General features: G+C 48.0%; 2 protein-coding genes across 2 annotated transcripts; both read right to left on the reverse strand.

Annotated features, from left to right (window-relative positions):
* Positions 1-368: 368 nt before the first annotated feature.
* On the reverse strand, positions 369-6,531 carry LOC126506858 (BPI fold-containing family A member 5-like). The gene is made up of 6 exons (XM_050150747.1): positions 6,392-6,531; positions 6,180-6,250; positions 5,377-5,533; positions 4,077-4,184; positions 3,621-3,770; positions 369-2,669 (listed from the first exon to the last, which is right to left on the reverse strand). The coding sequence occupies exons 1-6, from the start codon at positions 6,529-6,531 to the stop codon at positions 2,549-2,551; spliced, it is 747 nt and encodes a 248-aa protein (XP_050006704.1). The 3' UTR covers positions 369-2,548.
* Positions 6,532-16,924: 10,393 nt separating this feature from the next.
* Positions 16,925-23,848, reverse strand: LOC126506855 (BPI fold-containing family A member 1-like). The gene is made up of 9 exons (XM_050150742.1): positions 23,816-23,848; positions 22,816-22,988; positions 22,484-22,643; positions 20,257-20,364; positions 19,819-19,968; positions 18,683-18,761; positions 18,345-18,408; positions 17,920-17,997; positions 16,925-17,077 (listed from the first exon to the last, which is right to left on the reverse strand). The coding sequence occupies exons 2-8, from the start codon at positions 22,976-22,978 to the stop codon at positions 17,957-17,959; spliced, it is 765 nt and encodes a 254-aa protein (XP_050006699.1). The 5' UTR covers positions 22,979-22,988; positions 23,816-23,848; the 3' UTR covers positions 16,925-17,077; positions 17,920-17,956.
* Between the last annotated feature and the right edge of the window lie 283 nt (positions 23,849-24,131).

A 24,131-nucleotide genomic window follows, 5' to 3' on the forward strand; every position in this document is an offset into this window, starting at 1 on the left:
TCTTAGAGAGACTGAACTCTAACAGTGTTTGAATTTCTAAAGACTGAGATTTTTCAGAGTTGGAATGTTTTATATTGTTATATTAACATTAACATGCCATCTTGGGGAAAATGAGAAAGGAGAATTTTAGGTAATTTTAATTTAATTTAATTTTAGTTAAATGTATTTGTGTGTAAAGTTAACAAGGGGTCAATTGTACTGGCTATTTTTATGTCAACTTGACACAAACTGGAGCCATTTGGGAATAGGGACTCTCAATGGATAAAATGCCCCAGTACTGCATTTTTGATTAATTATTAATGTGGGAGGGATCAAATCACTGATGGTGACGCCAGTCCAGGAAGGCAGTCCTGGAGCATACACGAAAGGAGGCTGAGGAGCTGTGCAGTAGGCAGTGTTCTTCCATGGCTTCTGCTTCACTTCCTGCTTCCAGATTCCTCCCTTGAGTTCCTTCCCTGGCTTCCTTCAGGGATGGAGCTATAAGCTGTGGAGTGAAAGAAACCCTTTCCTTTCCAAGCGGCTTTTGCTTTTGATCATGTTTTTTTTTTTAAATCTTCTATCTATCTATCTATCTATCTATCTATCTATCTATCTATCTATCTATAGGAGTGTTTTGCTTGCATGTACATATGTGTACCCTGTGCATGCCTGGTGCCGCCAGAAGCCAGAAGGGGGCACCAAGTCTCCTGGAAGTGTAGTTATAGATGGTTGTGGGTCATCATGTGGATGCCACAAATCCTTTGCAAGAGCAGCAATGCTCTTAACCATTGAGCCATCTCTCCAGGCCCTGGTCATGGTATTTTATTACAGCAATTTTATCCTTGGGTAAGACAGCTGGATCCCTAGCCTGAGATGCAGACTGGAGCCATATATGTCCTTACACACCTCCTTCCATGCCCAGCTCTTGGCTAACTCTTCAATCTGCTACTCCACTTTTTGAGTAACAGCACCGTGTGTGTGAACATCTATGCGTGGATATTTATCCACTCCCAGCTTCCTCATGGGCACTTTGTAAGGACAGAAGGGCAGTCATCTGAACCCCAGCCCTCAGCTCTTCAGGACCATTCAGTTCTGTGATGTGAGGTCCAGCTCTGGTATAGCTATGTCACCAGCCTCTAAAGCCTCAAGAGATGGGAGGAACATAAGACCCCAGTGTAGAATCAGAGCCATTTTATTTAGTTATGAACACAGACTATTCATCTCAGAAAGAAGGAGAGCGGGTTTCTTGAGAAGATGGTCATGGCATTTTCCAGGACATGGGACCCCTTCTGTGAGCCATGGGAAGCTGGGCAGGAGGAAGTGGACAGAGCAGCAAGAAGTGGTTCTGTTGGGAGAAGAGTTCAATCAGCAGGGAGACTTGAGGTTGGTGACTCTCACTGATACCGTTCCATTATCACCTGGCACTCCGAGGGACAGGGGCATGCTGAGACTCAAGGCTATGTCTTGATGGCTTACTTGTGTATGTATATGAGTGTGTGTCTGTGTACTCACGGGGACTTGACTAGTGAGTCTGTGTATGTGTGCCTGTGTGGATGAGTGTTTGACTGCCAAGTCTATGTGATTGATTGTGTGCCTGTGATCACATATGTTTCTCTTTGAAGCTGGATTGCTTTGGTTCTGGTCCATCTCCACATCTGTCAGTTACTCCATGGACTTCACACATCTCTGTGTGTCTACATCCATGTTTGTCTCTCTCCTGGCATATTGGTGCTATAGCTTGAATCTAACATCCTCTCCTGAAGCCCACGTTAAAGGCTTTGTGCCCACAGCGGTGCTGCCGGGAGAGCTGCTGTGGGTGCTGTTGTCTCAAGAGCCTGGCTTCCCTGTCCTAGAGGATGACAGCTAGTCTACAGATCCTGGGAAATGAGAGAAGCATTTACCACCACAGCAGAGACAGGTCCTTTCACAGAAGGCTTAGGCCTTAATGACAAATTGTACACCATGCAACAGCAATTCTAGAAGAAAAAAATGACTAAAGTTATGATCTGGAGGCGAAGGAGTTCAGAAGAACCTGAGTGCCATCCGAGGCTCTGAGCACCAGCCATGCTCACTGTGCCCAGACACGTCAGGCAACACGAGGTCTCCCCCTACAGCCAGCCCAGCTGTTCTCAGGTCAGGCTGAGGAGGAGGCCAACTATACCTCAGACTCATCTGGATCATTCATGGGAACAAAGTCACCCCCAACCAAGGAGGAAGTGACGAATGAGACCTGGCATCCCATGGTGTGTAGGGACAAACAGCACTCACCAGCAACGTCATGCATCAGGGTGACATCCAAGAGGCTAAGGATTCCATTGACCACAGGACACACCTGACCCAGGGTAGAGAGGGGAGTGAGGCACAGGACCTCCTGCAAGGAGACCCTCAGGGAGGCAGCATGCCCACGGTGGAGTATATTCAGGGATACTTTCTACAGTCCAGAAGAAATCAACCAATGTGTTTGGAGGTGTGGAAAGACGTAACACAGATGGCTGGATCACAGGACAGACGGACTGATGGATGGATATTTCCCATCTAGAGTAGCCAATTTAGCTCAGCCCAAGAAGCTCTAAGACTCGTGGAGCAGGGTACTCTCCCTTTGATCTCTTACCACGCCCTGCACCAGGCCAGGAATGACTTTAGTCAAGATGTCTGTGAGGCTGTCTATCAGGTTTTGAAGTAGATTGAGTCTGGAAGAAAAAGGAATGCGTGTGACCCAGAGGCTTGGAGTTGGTCTGGAGAAGTTCATCAGCCACAATACACACCCAGTCTTGTCACCAGTAACTGAGACCAGGCCTTGCACACTCATGTCCCTGGCAGATTTAACAGCAAGGACCCTAGATGAAGAGAGTGACACCCAGACCAGCTGTGCATGTACAGAGGAACATAGAATAAGCACACATTCCAGGGACACAGTAGGTGCACAACAAGACTGGAATCCGTGAATGTATGAAAAGCACCTGGTTTGTAGTTGTCATGGAGATTCAATGAACTGATACATACAACGTTCAATATATGAGTTTAGCAAATGTGAGCTGTGGTGTGACCAGGTCCTCTACTCTATGAATGGCTGGGCCTTCTCATGGGGCAGTCAACTGGAACAAGCATCCAAATAGGTGCGCATCTATTTATCTCTTAGGAAGATTCTATTAATAATATCACATGGTTTTGTGTTGAAGATAAGCAAGGTGAGACCAAATTAGAGGAACCCTAGCCAGGTTCATGTCAGAGGTGCTCTTATTCACCTCAACAGGCTATAAATGTTGGTCTTAAACCATATTCTATATTGCCTATCCAACATAAAATTGATCATCTTGGTTTAATAAGGGGCAAGTGAGCATTTATTCATCCATTTATTCATCTACCGATACACCTGCCTATAAATCTTTCTCCCTATTCACCAAATGTCTTACCATCCATTCATCTATTCATCTAAATATCCACCCACCCACCCATCCATCCATCCATCCATCCATCCACCCACCCATCCATGATCCCGCCCATCAATCCATCCTCCACCCACCCATCCACACTTCCTTCCCCAACATATCTTTCTTCCTGTCCTCTCACTCATTCATCCTCTCTTATTCCATCATTTTACCCTGCTATCTCTGGCAGGAGAACCAGCCCTTTGGCCTTACCCTTTAGGCAGCGTGATACGCAAGCTGCCGGGAGAGTTAATGCAGTCACCAATGACCAGACGGCTCCTCCCTTGAATGTCTCTCACTGCGTAGATCTCTGCAGTGAGATCCAGCTTCACAGCGAACTCCAACAGTCTTCCAATCAGGGGTCTGACAGAGAAGGCAGAGACAGCTCAGAAATGGCATCTGACTTCTCCCACTCCGAGGTCGAAGGCTTCTCCTTGCCAGGAGTGCCAGCCTCACCTTAACTCCATTTTTGTCACAGTGGTATTGATCTTTGTTCCCATTAGGGGAAACCGAGATTCAGAGAGATTGTGTGTTTTCCACATGACCCGAGTTTGTTCAACACATCGAATAGATAAGATTCGAGGCTTGGCCTTTGCAACTCTCCACAGCCACCAGGCTGTCCCTTTGTAGGTCCTCCTCCCACCACCACCAGCCTTGGGACGTACTCACGTGTTCACTTTGAGTTCAAAGCCCAGAGGGATAGTGACGTAGAGGCGGTGGAAGTCGTAGCTCTGCACCAGACCGAGTTCCAGCAGCTGGGGATTGGTGACTTTTATGCTGGCCGGGGAGAAACGTTAGCATGTTAAGCCTCAAACCAGGGAACCACCTTTAAATTTGCTCATCACGGAGGGAGAGCTGGACACCTGGGATCAGGACAGCCTTGGAGTCAGAACCACCTGGGGTTCTGAGACATGCCCCTGTCATTTCCAATTTCCTTCTGGATCAGATCCTGACATACCCTATCCTCTGTTTACCTCAAGCCTAAGAGATATTTGAGGAAAGAGACTGGGTATGCTGGTTTGGAGCCTTTCAAAGAAAAAGGCTGACTTTTAACTTGGTAGGAAGATGAGTCATTGGGTACTGGGGAGGGTGGATGGCAGAGGGAGTGGTTAGAGGAAAGGAAGGAAAAATGGATGGATGCACTGTCAAAGGAAACAGCAGCACCTGCTGGGAAGAATTCAGGAAAGGTGGGAGGGCGCCTTCCCTGTGCTGTCCGTGGTACCAGGTATCTACCCTTCCCTGGTCTCCACATCCTTTCTCTGTGTGTACAACCCCGTCTCACAGATGGAAAAATCAAGCCCAGGAGACCAGGTGCCTAACTCTGGATCATCCAGCACAGACAGTCTTACGGCAATCAAACTGACGCCTGTCTACTGTCTCCAGGTCAGGAAGCAAAGGCTTGGGAGGCTGGGAATCCTGGCAATGGCTTTGGTCTGGTCTTACTAAGGACTCAGGTTTGGGTATCTAGGCTTTGTGCCTAGGAAGCTCTTGAGTGGCTCATGGGAAGCCCCACATCAGGTCTCAGTCACATCCCTTAGGAGATACGGTTGAGGAGGGTAGCCTAGTGACAGCCCACATTCCACAGAAGGGATGAGCAGTGGGCAGAAAAGGCCCCAGGTTGGTGCTTGTCTGAGTTAGACTCCTGACTCTGCATCACCCTAGCTATGTGAGCACAGGCATATCTCTGTGCCTCAGTTTCTCCATCTGGGAACTGGGGATACTGGAGTTGACATGGAAGGGTTGCCATGGGGATAATAGCTGCTCCTGGAGCCCAGGATGTGTCTTAGGACTGGGGGCAGCTACAGGTCAAAAGGGCCCCTGTTCCTTATAGAGTGGAGAGAGGCCTGGGGGTTGAGCCTTGGCTTCATGCTCAATCCCTGCCCCCCTCTCTCTCTCTGTAGGGCTGCTGCCTGGGGCTGGCAGGTATTCAGCTGTTAGTGGGAACCAAATCCCTCTTTGGGAAACTCACTCAAGGATGTTGTTCAGGATTGGGATTGAGGAAATCACTCTTCCAATCACCCCGACCAGACCACCGGCGTTGCTTCCTGCAGGTCTCACATAGCTCAGGAGAGGCATGTGTTCCAGAAAGCCCAGAATGCCCCCAGACAGCAAACCTTGGCTAAAAGCTGCAAAGTGGAGAATCTCAGGGTTCACACTACTAACTCTGGAGCAGCAGTTCTCAGCCTATGGGTCACAACCCCTTGGGGGTTAAATGGCCCTCTCACAGGGGTCTGCTAAGAACATCGGAGAGCACAGATATTTATCTCATGATTCATAACAGTAGCAAAATTATTGTTTTTTTTAGTAGCAAAATTATTAATATGAAGTAGAATGAAAACAATTGTATGGTTGGGGTTACCATGGCATGAGGAACTGTATTAAATGGTCACAGCTTTGGGAAGGTTGAGAACCACTGCTCTAGAGCCTTAGCCATTCTTTCTCATTCCCCTTCTTATTGTCAGGAAGTTTTATAGACCAGAGCACATGTGTGCAAACACACACACCACACACACACACCATAAACTACACACACTGTACACCACACACACACATTCCATACACCACAACACACTGTACACCCCCACATGCACACATACACACCACACACAATACACCACACACACACTGTACACCGTACCACACACACATACACACCATACACTACATACACACTGTACACTACACCACACACATACACAGCATACACCAACACACACACATGCATGCAAGCACACACACATCCCTGAAAGACACTGTTGCAGACTCACTCACCATTTCTGAAGTTTGCAGCAATAAGGTGTGTAGGGTATGTTGTTACAGCTGGAGTCACCGTGTAGGATGGGCTTGGGCTCAGGTGCATGGGCCGGTAGTGACCCATGGATATGGGCAGGTTCTGGTCCAGGTGCATGGGCCGGTAGTGACCCATGGGTATGGGCAGGTTCTGGTCCAGGTGCAAGAGCCGGCAGTGACCCACAGATGTGGGCAAGTTCTGGTCCAGGTGCAAGGGCCGGCAGTGACCCACAGATGTGGGCAGGTCATAGCTTAGGGGTAAGGGATAAGCCAGCTGGGCTGAACTCTGGGCCAGCAGCCCACAGAGGACCACGAGGCTCCCAACTAGAAGCATCTCTTGGTATCTGCAGAAAGAAAACAAGTCACCGTGGTATGGGTATCAGAGGATTCTCTGCACTGCCTGTCCTGTCCACAGGTGTGGGGTTTCTCCCCCCCCCCCCGAAGCCCAGGGAGTGATAACTAGCAACAACAGCTAACACTGCCATAGTGTCATCTGTCCCAGGCCCCAGGCTGAGCCATTCAGTCACCAGCTTCATTGTCACCACATCCTCAGACGCAGGCAAGGACAAGCTCTAGTGCACAGTTGGAGCAGAGGCCCAGTGACTCCAGGCTGTCTCTCCCCGTGTCACAAGTTGCAGCAGAAAGAGGAGCTGAAGTCAAGCATGCCTGATCCAGAAGCTTCTATGTAGTTAAGTGACCGTCAGAGCTACTCTGGGGTTGGGGCATGTGACTGTGGTGGCCTGACTCTCCAGTGTGGATGAAGAGGCTCCAACATGGCAGAGGCTGAAGATCTGAACTGCTCAGCCATCATCTCTGCTAAGCGATGGTTCTTTGGTCTTTGGATGGTTCGGGCCATGATGGTTTGTGGATACCATCAAGAGCCATGGAATGTCCAAGGTCACATGACCATAAACAGCTTCTCAACTGTGATGGAACCTGAAGTTAAAGTTCCTTCCTTCCAGCCTTCACTTCAGGCATGTTGAAAGCTCACTGCTCCATCAATGTTGCCCTCTCTAGGAAAGGTGAGTGAACAGAGTCCTTGCCCCTGACCAAGGCCATCCCCGTATCTCGTGGAAGCCCCCCAGTTAGTGACAGTACCATCTGACAGCACAAGCTTACAGTAAGGGGCATGGCCTCCTGCTCCCCAGAGACTCAGTGGAGCAGAGGAAGGGGCAGGTCTCACCTGAGTCTCGAGGTCTCAGCAGCTGTCCTGGGCTTCTCTTCTATCTGTTTCTGCTGAGGAGCTGAGAGCCTCTTTTATAGAACCGGACTCAGGAAACACAAGATTAGATGATGGGCTTCTAGATAATTCCCAATTCTGCAATCTGGCAGTGTCTTTCAGGGTTCTGCAAAGTAAACAATTACCAATCACTTAATCAGGTGAGTCAGATGTTTGATCCACACGTTAAGCAAGATGACTTGAGATGGTAGGTTATTAAAGACTTCATGGTCCCATGCATGAGGATTACATTGGAGATCCATGCTCATGAGTGGCAGGAAGATCAGGCTTGGAATGGAGTGGAACAGCAGAGTAGCCTCGTCAGGAACTTCATTCTTTGCTCTCAGTCCATATCCTTCTGAGGTCTCGTTCCTTTTCTCTGTTTGGTGATATTTTGCTCACCCACTCACTACATGTGGCCTTCCCAGCTCTGAACGATCCCTTAATTACATGCACACGTATGTGCAGGTGTAGGGGCACACACGTGTGCATGCTGTTTTCTAAGTCACCAGTGCATGATGGTTAGGTGCTTGTAGGTCCTCACCAGATTCCTGGTAGGGATGCTGCTTGTTTCCAGAGGAGGAACTGAGGTCCAGCTAGAAAAAGTGACCCAGAGTACAGGGCAGCGTTAGAAGTCAACTCACTGGATAGCAATGGCATATAAACAAAGGCAGCATGGAGCACGTGTGGGTCCTCAGAGCCCAGGGGTGCGAATGAGCTTTGATAATGGGAGCTGGGGCTCAAGTGTGAGGTGGCAGGACAGAGAGACAGTCACACTAGGTCTTTCTCCCAATCAGCGGACTGGGAGATGAAGCCTCTAATTTACTCGCTCTTTGCTTTCCCACTCACATCTCCCACTTCTAATAAAGATTTGTTTGAGTTGGAGGGAGGGCTTCCTGGTTAAGAGTGTTTGTGGGTCTTGTAGAGGACCCAGATTTGGATCCTGACATCCACCCCACTACTCTAGTTCCCGTGGATCTGATGCCCCTGTCTTTCCTCCGGCAAATGCACACACAGGTGGCGCTGTTTCCGGAGGCTATGGGGCTTTTAAGTGTGGGAGCTTTGCTGGAGGAAGTACATCACAGGAAGTGGGCTTTGAGATTCTGTAGCTTCACCTCACTTGCCTTTCATTCTCTTTGGTTCCCGCATGTTGATAGGCATGTGATCAGCCAGTTTCCTGTCCCAGCTGTCTGCTGCCATGCCTCCCCACCATCGCGGCCTTGCCCTCTGTGACCATAAGCCAAACCAAATTCTGCCTGTAGGTTGCTTTTGGTCATGGCATTTTAGCACAGCAACAGAACAGTGGCTAACACAAGGACTGTGTTGTTTGCATGGCTAATGCCATCATAGTCATGGGTGCTGTTGGATGCGTCAGCCTTTGGAGCAAATTCACCACAGAAACAACATTCCTCAAATTCCTCAAAAAAAAATTCCTCAAAAAAAAAAAAAAAACCAAAAACATGGAGCTGTAGCTAATCAAGTTCTTTCCAAATCAGTGTCTTGCCATTGCCCATTCTCTGAATCTTCTGGCAGTGGCCACTGGAGCCTGTACAGATGCTGTGGAGGCTCTACATTCCTCTTTATTGAAGTGGCACGGAAAGCCATCATGGCTGAACCAACACCACCTTACCATCTGCCAAACCATGCTGCCTCAGCCTCCACTTAATTCATCCCTGGTGGACCACTGAACCCAGAGTTAGAATGCAGGTATTTCTCAGTTTTTATTATTTTAGACTAGGTCTCTTGGTGTAATCTCAGACTTGCAGAGATCCACCTGCCTCTGCCTCTCAAGTGCTGGGAGGGGTTGAAAGGTGTGTACCGCCACACCTGGCAAACTTAAATCCCTTCTGCCTAAATGTTCACAGTGGTCTCCTCTCAGTGCAGCTTCCCTGTCTGTGGTGAGTAGGTACATGTTAGTGCTTTCACAGGAAAAACAGAAAAAAATGAAAACAATCCAACAAGCTGAACAGTACTAAGCATGCCCTAAAGGGGTCCCTCAGGCTGAAAGAGAATGGAAGTTAGCAAAAGTGCAATAAATAAGTAAAGAGAATAAATAAACAAAGAGAAATAAAGAACACCTTATGAGTAATAGGGAAGTATAAAAGACGATAAGGCAGGTGGGAGGCGGTGGAGCACACCTTTAATCCCAGCACTCCTGAGGCAGCGGCAGGCAGATCTCTGTAAGTTTGAGGCCAGCCTGGTCTACAGAAAGAGTTCTAGGGCAGCCAGGGCTACACAGAGAAACAACAAAAATAACAAAAAACCCAAAATCTAAAAAATGGTAAGACTGGAAGGTGGCTCAGTAGGTAAAGTTCTTGCCTTGCAAACCTGTTGCCTTGCACGAACTGAAGCTTGTTCTCCAGAACACACATACACACATAAACACACACAGACACTCACACTCACATATACAAACATAAACACATACACATAAGCACACACATATACATACATATATACACACACATAAACATACAAATACACACACACATACACAAAGCTTGGCATGGTCGCACATGTTTATAATCCTAGCATTAAAGAGGCTGAGGCAGATCTCTGGGACTCACTGCCCATCAAGCTTAACCTTCTTGGCAAATTTTACATTATTGAGAGACTTTCTAATAATGTGGATAGTCTCTGAGGGACAGTAGCCACCACACACACACACACACACACACACACACACCAACACTCACATAAACACATGCACTTGTCACGCACAAGACAGTGTGAATGTGTTTTTGCCTGTAACTCTTTTCTCCTTCAAAAAGTAGAGAGACCGTTTAGAGGAACAATGATATAAATGCAGGTAATGAAGGGGCCTAGCCAGACCCCGCCCTAGGTCTCTAGAGGCGAGGATCTAAAGGCCCCTCATAGAGCATCAATGTGCAGTTTCCTTTGCAACCACAAGAGGGAGGTGATCTACACTTTGGTCTCTCCCCACTTCCCAGGCCTGTGAAAGAACTTTTTTTTAGTTTATTTTTTTTATTTAAAAAAGGAAAAAAAAAAAAAACCCTATCTTTTCTCACTTTACATACCATTTCCACTTCCCACTCCCTCCCCTCCTCCCACTCCCTTCCCTCCTCTCACTCCCTCCACCTTTCCCTCAGCTCACCCCCATCCACTCCTCAGAGAAAGTAGCTTCCCGTGGGAGTGAACAAAGTCTAGCACATTGCTTTGAAGCAGGACCAAGGCCCTCCCCACTATGTGTCCCTCCAGAGAGAATGGGCTCCAAAAAACCAGTACAAGCAGTAAGGATAAATCCTGATCTCACTGCCAGTGGCCCCACAGTCTGCCCCAGCCATACAACTGTCACCTGTATTCAGAGAGTCTAACTCTTAACCATTTATACAAAAGGGATTGGCCTATCACCTCGATTTCTGGCAAGGACTTGATCTCAACTCCTCACACACGGAGACTTGAAAGCCCAAAGTCACATTGCTGGTGAGCAATGGGTCTATCAGACACCAGCAGTCAAGGTCCACCACTCAGGTAATTCGCTGCAGATGGAAAACTCATGGGCTCCCAGCAAGTCTAGTACTTTCGAAACAAAGAACAAGCTGGTCTCTAGCACGGGCAACAAAACTCCCTACATAAGCAAGGATGACCTTGACTTTCTGATCCTCCTGCCTCCACCTCCCGAATGCTGGGATTGCAGGAATGTACCACTTCCGTTTTACACGGTGCTAAGGGTCGAGTCCAGGCTTTCCTTCCTGGTAGGCAAGCCCTCTAACGATTAAGGCTCGTACCTGCCCAGACTTCTTTCTGGAAGAAACTTATTTTGAGTGTGACTAGCGTCCAGCAGGGCACTAGCGGTAAGTATACTCATCACTTTCCCGACATTAATTATTGGGCCCTGAAGTAGGATTGTGGATATATCAATAAAAACATAGGAGATGAGGATGTAGCTCATTAGTTGAGTGTCTGCTGAGCAGGCCCAAGGTCATGGGTTCATTTGGAAGACATTGTTCTGATATTTTCCTGTAGTTTTTTTTCACAAGGTTTCTGTGGATTTCAATGAGAATGACCCCCACAGGCTTATGTAGTTAAATGATTGGGCCCTGATTAGTGGAGCCGTTTGGGAAGAATTAGGAGGTGTGGCTTGTTGGAGAAAGTGTGTCATTGGGGGTGGGGCTTTGAGGTTTCAAAAACCCATGCCAGGCCTAGTCTCTCTGCCTCCTGAAACCTTTGAATCAGTTGTGAGCTCTCAGCTACTGCTTCGGATCCATGCTTGCCTGACTCCTGCCATGCTCCCTGCCATGATGATCACGGACTTACCCTCTGAAGCTGTATAGCAAGTCCCCAATTAAATGCTTCTTTTTATAAATTGTCTTGGCCATGATTTTTAATCACAACAATAGAACAGTGATTAAAATAGTTTCTTAGATGAGTGTTTATTGAATATATTTAAAATAGAAAATTTAAGTTTTTGTGTTGTAAGTTCAACATCTGAGAGTCCTTGGGTACTTCTCAAATGTAGGAGCCATATTTTCTTGTTCCTTTGTGTGCCTCATACATTTTACAAATATAACAATTATTATATTTTGCACATGTGAATGTTTTGTATGCATGTATGTCTGTGCATCATGTACACACAAAGCTCACAGAGGCTAGAACGGGGTGCCAGAAGCTATGGTACTAGAGTTACAGATGGTTGTGAGTCACACGTAGGTGCTGGGAACCAAACCTGGGTCCTTTAGAAGAACAGTAAGTGCTTTTAACCACCGAGCCATTTCTCCAGCTGCTGCTTCGTGTCTCTGTGCCTCATACTTCAAAATATAATACAACCACTTTGCAAATTGAATTGTTCCTTCTCTCCAGAGTTTTTTTTTGTTGTTGCTGTTGTTGTGGATAGTGGTTGTTTTAGGTGTCTGCCTAATGACTGAACTAATCTTAATTCTGTAAGCTTCTCTTCTGTGTAGTGTGTGTATTCCTGGTTGTGCTAAGAGTGGCTGTCTTTTGCATACAGTGTTTTGACCCTTTGCTTGGCTAGGTTAAGATGAGCCTTGGGCCTGGGACACTTCCATGCTTTCATCCATGGTGGATTCTGCTCCGTGCTGTGAGTTGTCAGCAGCAGCCTAAAGAGTTCCTTTCCTCTTCAGGCTCTGCTCTCAGGTAAAACTGGATCCTTGGTTTTGCCAGAGAAAAGGATCCCAGCAGGAGCTTGTATGAAGAGAAATTGGAGTTTATTAAGAAGGAGATGCTTAGATTTACAGACGGGCGTTATGAGAGAGGAGGCATTCAGGAAAGACGGAGGCATACTGAGCAATGGTGTGGGCTTCTCAAAGTGGAGCCAGGCTTCGTCTTCTATATAATTGTCATATATGCAATTTTGGTAGGTTCTGAAAGTATTAAAATGGTTGCCAAGGAATTTAAATGAGGTAACAACATAGCTCCTGAGATGCAGCAGACAAGATTATGGTGAATAAATAACTTCTTAGATCATAGGGATGCAAGAAGTTAGTGTATTTGTGTCTCCATGTATAGTATTTTTTTTGTGAGCTTCTCAGATTTATCTGGGGGAGGAGTGAAGCTCTGCCTGAGGCCGTATGCAGCCTGGCCTTAAGCATGGTTTATTGGTGGTCTAGCATTATCACCTGAAAATATTTCTATAGGAAAGGCAGTTTGTCACTATGTTATAGCAACCTACAGAGAAAATGCTACCCATACCAGAATTACTCTCAGCTGCTGAGAGTCTTCAACCAAACCCGAGTGAGGAGTAGCGCTTCCTTCTAATGACCCACAACGTCCTGTCCTCATCTTTCTGTCTTGACTCAGTTACTGCATGAAAAAGAGGCCACAGCATCCATGCCTTGCATGGGGACCCTTCTGCTCTAGAGAATTCTTCATTCTGCTTCAGTGTGTGTGTCAATGGCTTCAGACCTGCCCAGCTTTCAATGTGCAGACTCCACTAGGGAGGGACAGGACTCTGTGTGGCACAGAGGGTGATCCTGGTTAGTTGTTGGCACAGCAGGGTGATCCTGGTTAGTTGTTGGCACAACAGGGTGACTCTGGTTAGTGACTGGCACAGCAGGGTGACTCTGGTTAGTGACTGGCACAGCAGGGTGACTCTGGTTAGTTGCAGGCACAGCAGGGTGATCCTGGTTAGTTGTTGGCGCAGCAGGGTGATCCTGGTTAATTGCAGGCACAGCAGGGTGATCCTGGTTAGTTGCTGGCACAGCAGGGTGATCCTGGTTAGTTGCTGGCTCAGCAGGGTGATCCTGGTTAGTTGCTGGCTCAGCAGGGTGATCCTGGTTAGTTGCTGGCTCAGCAGGGTGACCCTGGTTGGTTGCTGGCATTGGCTGCCGGTATGGTCTCTCTGCTCCTCTCCCCGGCGTAAGCAAAGCATTTGTGACAAGTCATCCCGACCTTTTGCTTGGATGGGAAGCACCTATCCAATTAGTGAAGTGCACTATACGAATGTCTGTGAGGGGTGTTCCAGAGACCGCTAATACACTTATACCCATGGCATTCTGCCATAAGCTTAGAGCCCTTATTGGGTGATAGAGAGGGAAATCTGTTAGCACAGGCCTGCTCCCTCTCTGCCTCCTGATCACTAGGTGGTGGGCTGCTCCACACAACCCTGTCCTTCCCACTGTGCTGCACCGAAACCTCTGAAACTGTGAGTCAATATAATGTCACTTACTGATTTGTTCAGACATTTGCCACAGTGACTAGAAACCATCAGCATTGTCCTAGCCAGCCCCTGACTCTCCTGTGTGTCCCTTGAACATGTCATTAACAGCAAGCCTTGGGTATAAGTGTTTAAATTCTGCTCTTGGGTTGGGGACCACTGTATGCTGTCTGCTCATCAGTCTGGCACAGTGAGCAGGGTTACCAAGGAAACAAGTCATGGCATTGTCAAATGGTAGGTCCTTGCTCCAAGATGGGGTTAGCAGTGGGGAGTGGGTGATGGGCTGAATGAGGTGCTGGCTGTCCTTTGGCTTTGCTGGGATAAGGTGGTGAGCATAAGCTCTCATCACTTCCTAGATGATGCCTAGAGAAGGCAGAGGGGCCTGTGCAGGGAACCCCCCTGGTCTGGGTTGCTTGAGGTCCCCTAGGAAGACCTGTTTTCATACATTGATGATGAGAATGAGACTTAAAAGCAGGTCATTTTCTGAGGGAGAGATTTGACACTGAAAGAACAGATATGGACAAAAGGCCAGAGAAGCCTCACACCACAGCCTGATTGCTGCTTGTGGGATAAAGGACCATTGTTGATACAAATGTCTTAGGCTGAATGTGCTCTAAGGGATGGGGGCCAAGTGACCAGCGGTCTTCTTTCCCTGTTAAGACAGAAAGATGCAAGAAGAGGATGTAGACTTTGCTGTAGCTTTTGCAGATGCTTTCATGACAAGATTTTCTGGTCTCCCTACGAGACAATGGGAACTGGTGACATCAGGTAATTTGAGGCTAATTTGCTGACCCAGGGTGTTTTTCTGCCTGTGGTGCTTATGTGCATGTAGGCGGGGCTCTTTGGATGGTTTTCAGTGCTGGTGACTGCTGAATACATCACAGCATGGACACATTGGCTGCTTGTGGAGCATAACACCGCCAGCACCCGAGGGAACATTCCTGCTCATAGTTAAGGATTTGAGCCATAGGAGGAGGGGGGTGTGACCCACTGCCTGCCAGCCAAGCCCCCGTGGGTTAGTCAGCAAAAGCTGTGCTGTGTAGCTGGAGGGAAACAAGATGCTTCCTTTGTTTATCTCATACTTACTGAGGCAGGAATGTCACAAACAACCTTGTCACAATGGAAAGGCCACTTTAGTTCAGCAGGCTTCCAAGGCAAAAGGGCTGGTAGGGGGTTACAACAAACCCTTGACACTCGTTGAAACCCACCAATACAAATGGATGGACTCAACAGAACTGTGTCTTCAAAAGGAATTGGCACAGACAAGAGTGTCCCAGTCAGAAACTCTAGGGTTCAGGAGGCTCTACCATCAAACAGCCAGCTCACCAGGAGGGAGTGAACAACCAGATGTGGTCCAAGATTCGAGTATGTGCCCTGACGTACTGATAGTTCTGCAGAACTAAAGGCCCATGGGGCCCGCTGGACCCAGGCAGTTCCCCATCATATGCATGCATGGCCTCCCAGAATCCCAAGAATGTGCTGACCATTTTCAAAGCCTACATCCTATCTCCCGGATTTTCCTTTGGAGATTTATCATAGGTGCGTCATTGTTTGTGTTCAACGTTACCACCACCTCAGCCAGTGCTAAGCAAGACCCCCGAGTGTTTCTCAGCAAATGCACACGTGAGAAGTTGTGTATTTCTAGTCTATGAACTCTGAGTCAGGCCAAATTAAATAAAGAAACTGCTTGCCCTTATAGGTTAAAACATAGGTGGGAGGAATAAACAGAACAGAATGCTGGGAGGAAGAGGAAGTGAGGTAAGACTCTTCAGAGAGACTCCATAGCTCCTCTCAGAGACACACGCGATGAAGCTCCGATCCAGGATGGACGTAGGCTAGAATCTTCCCGGTAAGCGCACCTTGGGGTGCTTACACACATTATTAGAAATGGGCTAAATTAATATGTGAGAATTAGCCAGTAAGGGCTAGAGCTAGTGGGCCAAGCAGTGTTTAAATGAATACAGTTTGTGTGTTGTTATTTCGGGCATAAGCTAGCAGGCGGCCGGGGTGCTGGGGATGCAGCCCCGCCGCTCTTTTTACAACAGAAGGCAAACTTAAAAGCTGACCCTGCAGGGACCCAGTGAGCAGGTCACATGTTGTCATTGCACTGGGAAAGAGGCCTTGGAGTTGCTCTACCCCCTCCCTGGCTCTGGTGTTCACTGACTGCTTTTTTTTTTTTTTAAGCCAAGATTGTGGGCTTTTGATTTTCTGATCTTCCAGAAACTCCTTTCTTACATCCCATTTTTCAGTATTTTATACCCTCTCAACTTTCCTCTAAATTAAGTTTTTCCCCCCAAAAAGATGACAACCCCCATTAGCCTCTGCCCTGCTATTCACAGGCAGTTAACACCGGGACCATGGTGCTCTTCATTCTGCTTGTTTTCTTTGCCCTTCTGTTGCTGGAAGCACAGGAAAGAGGCCAGTATGAAAACGTCCTTTAGCTTTCCAGGTGTCTTCTTCAGGGTCTCCCAAGCATCACCACACGGAGTGGCCCCCATTCAGGCCTTCTCTTCCTGCTGTGATCAGTTCACCTTCCCACATTCCTGGTTGCTTCCAACACCCAGCCTGAGATAGAGCCAGAGACACATATGTCCTCACACCCCTCTTTCATGCCCAGCTCTGGAGCACATCTACTATTGGCTGCTTCCCTCCTAGTGGGAACCTGTGTGTGAACATCGATGCCTAAGCACAGCAGGGCAGCCACCCTAATCTCCATTCACCTGAACCCAGCCCTCTGCTCTTCAAGATCACTCAGACTCAGAATGAGTCTCTAGGGCACGGCCCTGACTGCCTAGGTAGTGCTCTTTCTAGCTTCTACAGCCTCGAGTAATATTGAAGAACACAAGCCATTAGTGTAGATGAAGAGCCATTTTATTTAGCGATAATCATGGGATTAATCATTCTTGATGGGAAAGGAAGAGATCGGGTTTCTTGGGGAGGCGTATCTTTTTCCAGGACAGGGGCCCTCTTCTGTGAGCCATGGGACACTGGGCAAGAAGCAGTAGACTGAGCAGCCACAGTTCTTCTCTGTTGGGAGAAGAATTCGATCAGGAGGGAGACGTGAAGCCAGTGACTCTCACTGGTATTGTTCATCATCACACTGGCCTCTGAGGGATGGAGGTATGCTGAGACCCAAGGATAAGACCTCAGCCATAAGGAGCCTGACTCTTGGTGCAGGTGTTATCTTCGGACCTGTGTGGACTTGACTGTAGTGAGTCTGTATATGTTGGCACATATGTGTAAGTATAGTGGTGTGAGACTGTGTGCATTTATCACATATATATCTGGCTCATGTGTGTGTGTATCCAACTCTTTGCAGTTGTGTTGAAGCAGCATCTGTGTCTCTCCACCTCTGTCAGCTTCGCTGTGGACCTTTGTATATATTTCTGTGTGTCACTGTGTGGATGCTTGTTTCTCTTTGGATATTGCTATAACTTGAATCTTAGACGTTCCTCTAAGGGCTCAGATGTTAGAGGTGTGGTCCCCAGGGCGGTGATGCTGGGAGACACTGGAACCAGTGGGAGTGAGGTCTTTGGGGAGCAGGAGGCCTTTAGGTGACTAGAGCTTTCCCTCAGAGGGAATTGGAATTCTACTTCTTGGTGCCTCTTGGCTACTGAATGAATGAATGGTGTCCTCCACTGAGACACACTGCCTTATCACAGTCCCAAAGCAATAGAACGATTGGTCATGAACTGGGTCTGCAAAACTGGGAGCCAAAAGAAACCCTTTTTATAAGCTGATTATCTTGGGTCTTTCATTAGAGAGATGGAAAGCTGACTAATACTGATGACATTGCCCCTAGGTCCTACTTCCTTCTAGAAGGACAATGGCCTATCCTCCAGTACTGAGGAATGTGGAACATTGCTCACCAGCTCAACGAAGGCAGATCCTCCCTTCCTGGGAGGCCTAGACTTTGATGACAAATTTTAGTCCATGGATCAGTAATTCTGGACAACAAAAACAACACAAAAGTCAGATTAGAGTCACGTTCTGGCGGTGAAGAAGTCCAGCAAGAGCTCTGGTCACCAGTCATGCTTACCATGCTCAGGTATGTGGGGAAGGCTGAGCCTCCTCCTCCTCCTCCAGATAGCCTAGCCAATCTCAGGTCAGGCTTAGATGGGGAGGCAGGCTTTACCTCAACCTCATCTGGATCATTCATGGGAACAAAGACATCCCCAAAGAGAATGGGATGAAGTCAATGAGGTCTGGTTGTCCCCTGATGTTCAGGGACAAAACTCCTTGGGGGAAACTGATGCTTCCTTGGAGTGGGAGAAGACCTGGAAACAGCACTTACCAGCAATGTCATGCACCATAGTGACATCCAGATGGCTGAGAACCGCATTGACCAGAGGACACACCTGACCCAGGCCAGAGAGTGGAATTAGATACAAGACCTCCGGCAAGGAGACCCTCAGAGAAGCAGCATGCCCAGGGTAGAATATATTCAGAAATATTTGCAACAGCCTAGAAGAAGCCAACCAATGTGTTTGGAGGGGTGGACCACAGGACAGATGGGCTGAGGGCTTGATTCACTTTTCATATATAGTTGCTCAGTTTAGTTCACTCCAGGGTTCTCTTTCAGCCCGAGAAGCTCTAAGACCCATGAGCAGGTCAGTCACTTTGATCCCTTACCTTACCCTGCACCAGGTCAGGGAGGACTTTAGTCAATATCACTGTGAGGCTGTCTAGAAAGCTTTGAAGGGGAGTGGATCTGGAAGAGAAAGGCATGCACGTGACCTAGAGGCGTGGGGGTTGGTCTGGAAAAGTCCAGCAGCCACTACGCACACTCAGTCCTGGTACCGGGCAACCGAGACCAGATCTGGCACACTCATGTCCCTGGCAGATGGAATAACAAGAATCCTAGTTGAAGAGTTACACTCAGCCAGACATGCACACATAGGTGAATGTAGAGTAAACACACATTTCAGGGAAGTAGTAGGTGCATAACAAGACTGTGAAATCCATGAATGTATGAGCAGATCTTTTTTTTTCTAATTATGGGGACTCAATGGAAAGATACACACAAAACCCAATATATGTATTTATCAAATGTGAGCCATGTTGTGGACAGGTCCTGTGTACTTTGCATGACATGCCATGTGACAGGCAACTGAAGCAAGCAATCCAAACAGGTGTTACATCTAGATAGCGCTTAGGAGGATTCTGCCAATCATCTCAATGTAGTTTTGCACTACAAGTAAATAATATGAGACAAAATTGGAGAAATGCCAGTGAAGCTCATATCCCCTGTGATAGGCGGGACTGAAATTCAAAGTATTTATGGCCGAATCCATTATAAAATTGGCCACCCTATTATAAATATGATGGCATAATAAGCAGAATAATGTTCTCTAACACCATCTACCTTACTTTTTGAGCAACTCACAGCAGTGAAATTTGCCTCTTTGTAATAACTAGATATCTTTAGATAGACTGTCGGTGAAGGTCCATGAAGTAGGCAAAACAGACAAAAAGCATTCAGGTCGCTGATGTGTACACCGCTGCTTTTTCATAGCACTAAAAATTGGCCATTCTGTGTAACAAGGGATAAGTGAACATCATGTATGCATTGGCTTACCCATCTGTCCATGTCTGTCTGTCTTTACCTTCTCTCGCCAAACACACATACGTCAGTCTACCTACCCATCCTCCTCCTCGTGTACACAACTTTCCTTTTATCCTCTTACTCATTTGTCCTCCATTGTTCTGTGATTCCACCCTGCCGTTTGTTTCTGGGTGGGAGAAGCTAGCCAACTCTTTGGCCTCACCCATTGAGCAAGATGATCTGCAGGCTGCCAGGGGAGTGGGTGCAGTCACCGAGAACCAGGTGGACCCTCCCCTGATTGTTTTTCACGGCCAAGACTTCCGAGGTGATGTTCAGCTTCACAGCCAATTCCAAAAGATTTCCAACCAGGGGCCTGCCAGAAAAGAAGGAAGTAACCCTACTGGCACCCATCCCTTTTATGCACATGGAGGGTTTCTTCTTGATAGCAGGGCCAGCCTCACCTTACCAATAGTTTTCATAGTTGTTCTTATCTCCCAAGAAGGAGAAAGCAAGGCTCAGAGAGGTCAAACTACATGGCTAAGTTTGCGCAACATAGCAGCAGCTGTGCAAGGCTGGAGGCCCAGACACTTACAGTTCACATAGCCATCAAGCTCTCCCTTTGGGAGCCACCCCCTTCCCAGCCTCCTTGAGCCCTACTCACGTTTTCACTTTGACTATGAAGCCCAGAGGGAAGGTGACATAGAGACGATGGCCATCAGGGCTCTGCACAAGGCCAAGTTCCAGCAGCTGGGGATCAGTGATTTTTATGCTGTTCAGGGGACAACATGAGAGGACAGAAATCAGTGTCTTAGTTCTGAAGCCTGGGAGCTGCTATCAGGCAGATTTACCCATCTCGAGGGGAGAGCTGGCCCCTCAAGATGAGGAAGACGGGAGTCTTTCAGTCACATCCTTCTTCCTTAAATTCTGCCTGGATTGAATGCTGACACATGAGGCCCTCTGTCCATTTCAAGTCTAGGAGGTATTTGATGAAAGAGACAGCACGTGACAACACGTAATCTTATAAAGCAAGTGGATGGTTCTGTGGGCTGGGAGGAGATGGGTAATTGGATGTGTAGAAAGGTGGAGAGAAGAGCGAGTAGTTAAGATGAAAGGAAGGGAAGATGGATGGATGGGTGGGTGGATGGATGGAGAGGTGGATGAATGGATGGATGGATAGATGGATGGATGGGTGGATGGATGGATAGATGGATGGGTGGGTGGATGAATGGATAGATGAATGGATGGGTGGATGGATGAATGGATGGATGGATGAATGGATGGATGGATGAATGGATGGATGGATGGATGGAGAGATAGATGGATAGATGGATGGATGGGTGGATGAATGGGTAGATGGATGAATGGATGGATAGATGGATGGATGGATAGATGGATGGATAGATGGATGGATGTGGATGGATGGATAGATGAATGGATGGATGGACAAATGGATAGATGGATGGATGAATGGATAGATGGATGGATGGAGAGATAGATGGATAGATGGATGAATGGGTGGATGGATGGATAGATGGATGGATGGATGGATAGATGGATGGATAGATGGATGAATGGGTAGATGGATGGATGGAGAGATAGATGGATAGATGGATGAATGGGTGGATGAATGGATAGATGGATGAATGGATGGATAGATGGATGGATGGATAGATGAATGGATGGATGGATGGATAGATGGATGGATGGATGGATGGAGAGGTGGATGGATGGATAGATGGATGGGTGGGTGGATGAATGGATAGATGGATGAATGGATGGATAGATGTATGTATGTATGTATGTATGTATGTATGGATGGATGGATGGATAGATGGATGGATAGATGAATGGATGGATGGATGGATGGATGGAGAGGTGGATGGATGGATGGATGGGTGGATGAATGGATGGGTGGATGGATGAATGGATGGGTGGATGGATGGACTGTCATAGAAGGTACATGGGCAACTAGGGTACAAACCCTGTACAGAACTTCTGGCAGAAATCACTTGTTCTATCGTAACCTGCAATAGCATATCAGCTCTCAATTATTATCACAAGGATTAAAGAGGAGAGGGTGGAAAAATGCTACATGGTGGGAGGGACCTTTCCCTGAGCCATCCATGTTGCCAGGTATTTGCCCTTCCCTGGTCTCCACATCCTTTCTGTGTGTGTATAACCCCATCTCACAGATGGAAAAATCAAGTCCAGGAGACTAGGGACCTGCTTCTGGATCATCCAGCCCAGCACAGACAGTCTTATGGCAATCAAACTGACACCTGTCTACTGTCTCCAGGTCAGGAAGCAAAGGCTTGGGAGGCTGGGAATCCTGGCAATGGCTTTGGTCTGGTCTTACTAAGAACTCAGGTTTGGGTATCTGGTTACTGGCTTTGTGTCTAGGAAGCTCTTGAGTGGCTCATGGGAAGCCCCACATCAGGTCTCAGTCACATCCCTTAGGAGATACAGTTGAGGAGGGTAGCCTAGTGACAGCCCACATTCCTCAGAAGGGATGAGCAGTGGGCAGAAAAGGCCCCAGGTTGGTGCTTGTCTGAGTTAGACTCCTGACTCTGCATCACCCTAGCTATGTGAGCACAGGCATATCTCTGTGCCTCAGTTTCTCCATCTGGGAACTGGGGATACTGGAGTTGACATGGAAGGGTTGCCGTGGGGATAATAGCTGCTCCTGGAGCCTAGGATGTGTCTTAGGACTGGGGGCAGCTACAGGTCAAAAGGGCCCCTGTTCCTTATAGAGTGGAGAGAGGCCTGGGGGTTGAGCCTTGGCTTCATGCTCAATCCCTGCCCCCTTCTCTCTCTCTGTAGGGCTGCTGCCTGGGGCTGGCAGGTATTCAGCTGTTGGTGGGAACCAAATCCCTCTTTGGGAAACTCACTCAAGGATGTTGTTCAGGAAAGGGATTGATGAAGTCAGTGTTCCAAGCAGGCCCCCAACCAGGCCATAAGAAGTGCCTCCTCCAGACTTTATAATATCCAGGAGTGGAATATTTTCCAAATTGCCCAGCAGTCCTCCAGACAGCAGGCCACCACTGAGAGCTGCAAAAGAGAAAAGGGTCCTTAGGGGTCACATCTGCTGCCTTAGGTCCTCACAGCCTCGTTCTCACTCATGCTTCCCTTCCTGGTACCGGAGGTTGAATATACGAGAGCACACATGTATAAACACAGACACCATCCACACATACCCTGTAAGAGACTGTCATAGACTCACCATCTGTGAAGCTTCCAGCAAGATGACCTGTGGGATCTGAAGGCAGGCCCTGGTTCAGAGGCAAGGACAGACCCTGGCCCAAGGGCAAGGGCAGGCCTGCCAGCTGGGCTGAACTCTGGGCCAGCAGCCCACAGAGGACAACGAGGCTCCCGACTAGAAGCATCTCTTGGTATCTGCAGAAAGAATAACAAGTCACTGTGGTATGGGTATCAGAGGATTCTCTGCACTGCCTGTCCTGTCCCCAGGTGTGAGGTTTCTTCCCCCCTGAAGCCCAGGGAGTGATAACTAGCAACAACAGCTAACACTGCCATAGTGTCGTCTGTCCCAGGCCCCAGGCTGAGCCATTCAGTCACCAGCTTCATTGTCACCACATCCTCAGACGTGGGCAAGGACAACCTCTAGTGCACAGTTGGAGCAGAGGCCCAGTGACTCCAGGCAGTCTCCCCCAGTGTCACAGGTTGCAGCAGAGAGAGGAGCTAAATTTAAGCATGCCTGACCCAGAAGCTTCTGTGTAGTTAAGTGACCTTTGGAGTTACTCTGGGGATGGGGCATGTGACTGTGGTGGCCTGACTCTCCAATGTGGATGAAGAGGCTCCAACATGGCAGAGGCTGAAGATCTGAACTGCTTGGCCATCATCTCTGCTAAGCGATGGTTCTTTGGTCTTTGGACGGTTTGGGCCATGATGGTTTGTGGATACTATCAAGAGCCATGGAATGTCCAAGGTCACATGACCATAGACAGCTTCTCAACTGTGATAGAACCTGAAGTTAAAGTTCCTTCCCTCCAGCCTTGACTTCGGGCATGTTGAGAGCCCATTGCTCCATCAATGTTGCCCTCTCTAGGAAAGGCGAGTGAACAGAGTCACTTGCCCCTGACCAAGGCCATCTTGGAAGGCCCCCAGTCAGTGACAGTACCATCTGCCAGCATGAGCTTACAGTGAGGCGCATGGCCTCTTGCTCCCCAGAACATCTGTGGAGTAGAGGAAGGGGCAGGTCTCACCTGAGTCTCGAGATCTCAGCGGCTGTCCTGGGCTTCTCTCCTATCTGCTTCTGCCCCGTAGGAATCAGCCTCTTTTATAGAATGGGAATTGAGAAACCTGATATTGGTTGATGGGCTTCGAGATAATTCCAATTTCTGCAATGTGGAAGTGTCTTTCAGGGCTCTCCAAGGTAAATAATTGTCAATCACATTAACAGGTGAGTCAGGTAAGCTGTTCAGTCCACAAATTAAACAAGAAAATTTGAGATGGAGGCTTACTCAAGACTTCATGGTTTCATGCATGAGGCAGAGGCTGAAGACCCATGCTCACAGGGCT

The sequence above is a fragment of the Alexandromys fortis genome, unplaced genomic scaffold (assembly GCF_014885135.2).
Source record: "Alexandromys fortis isolate MF-2015 unplaced genomic scaffold, M_Fortis_MF-2015_v1.1 scaffold_27, whole genome shotgun sequence".
Classification (NCBI taxonomy): domain Eukaryota; kingdom Metazoa; phylum Chordata; class Mammalia; order Rodentia; family Cricetidae; genus Alexandromys; species Alexandromys fortis.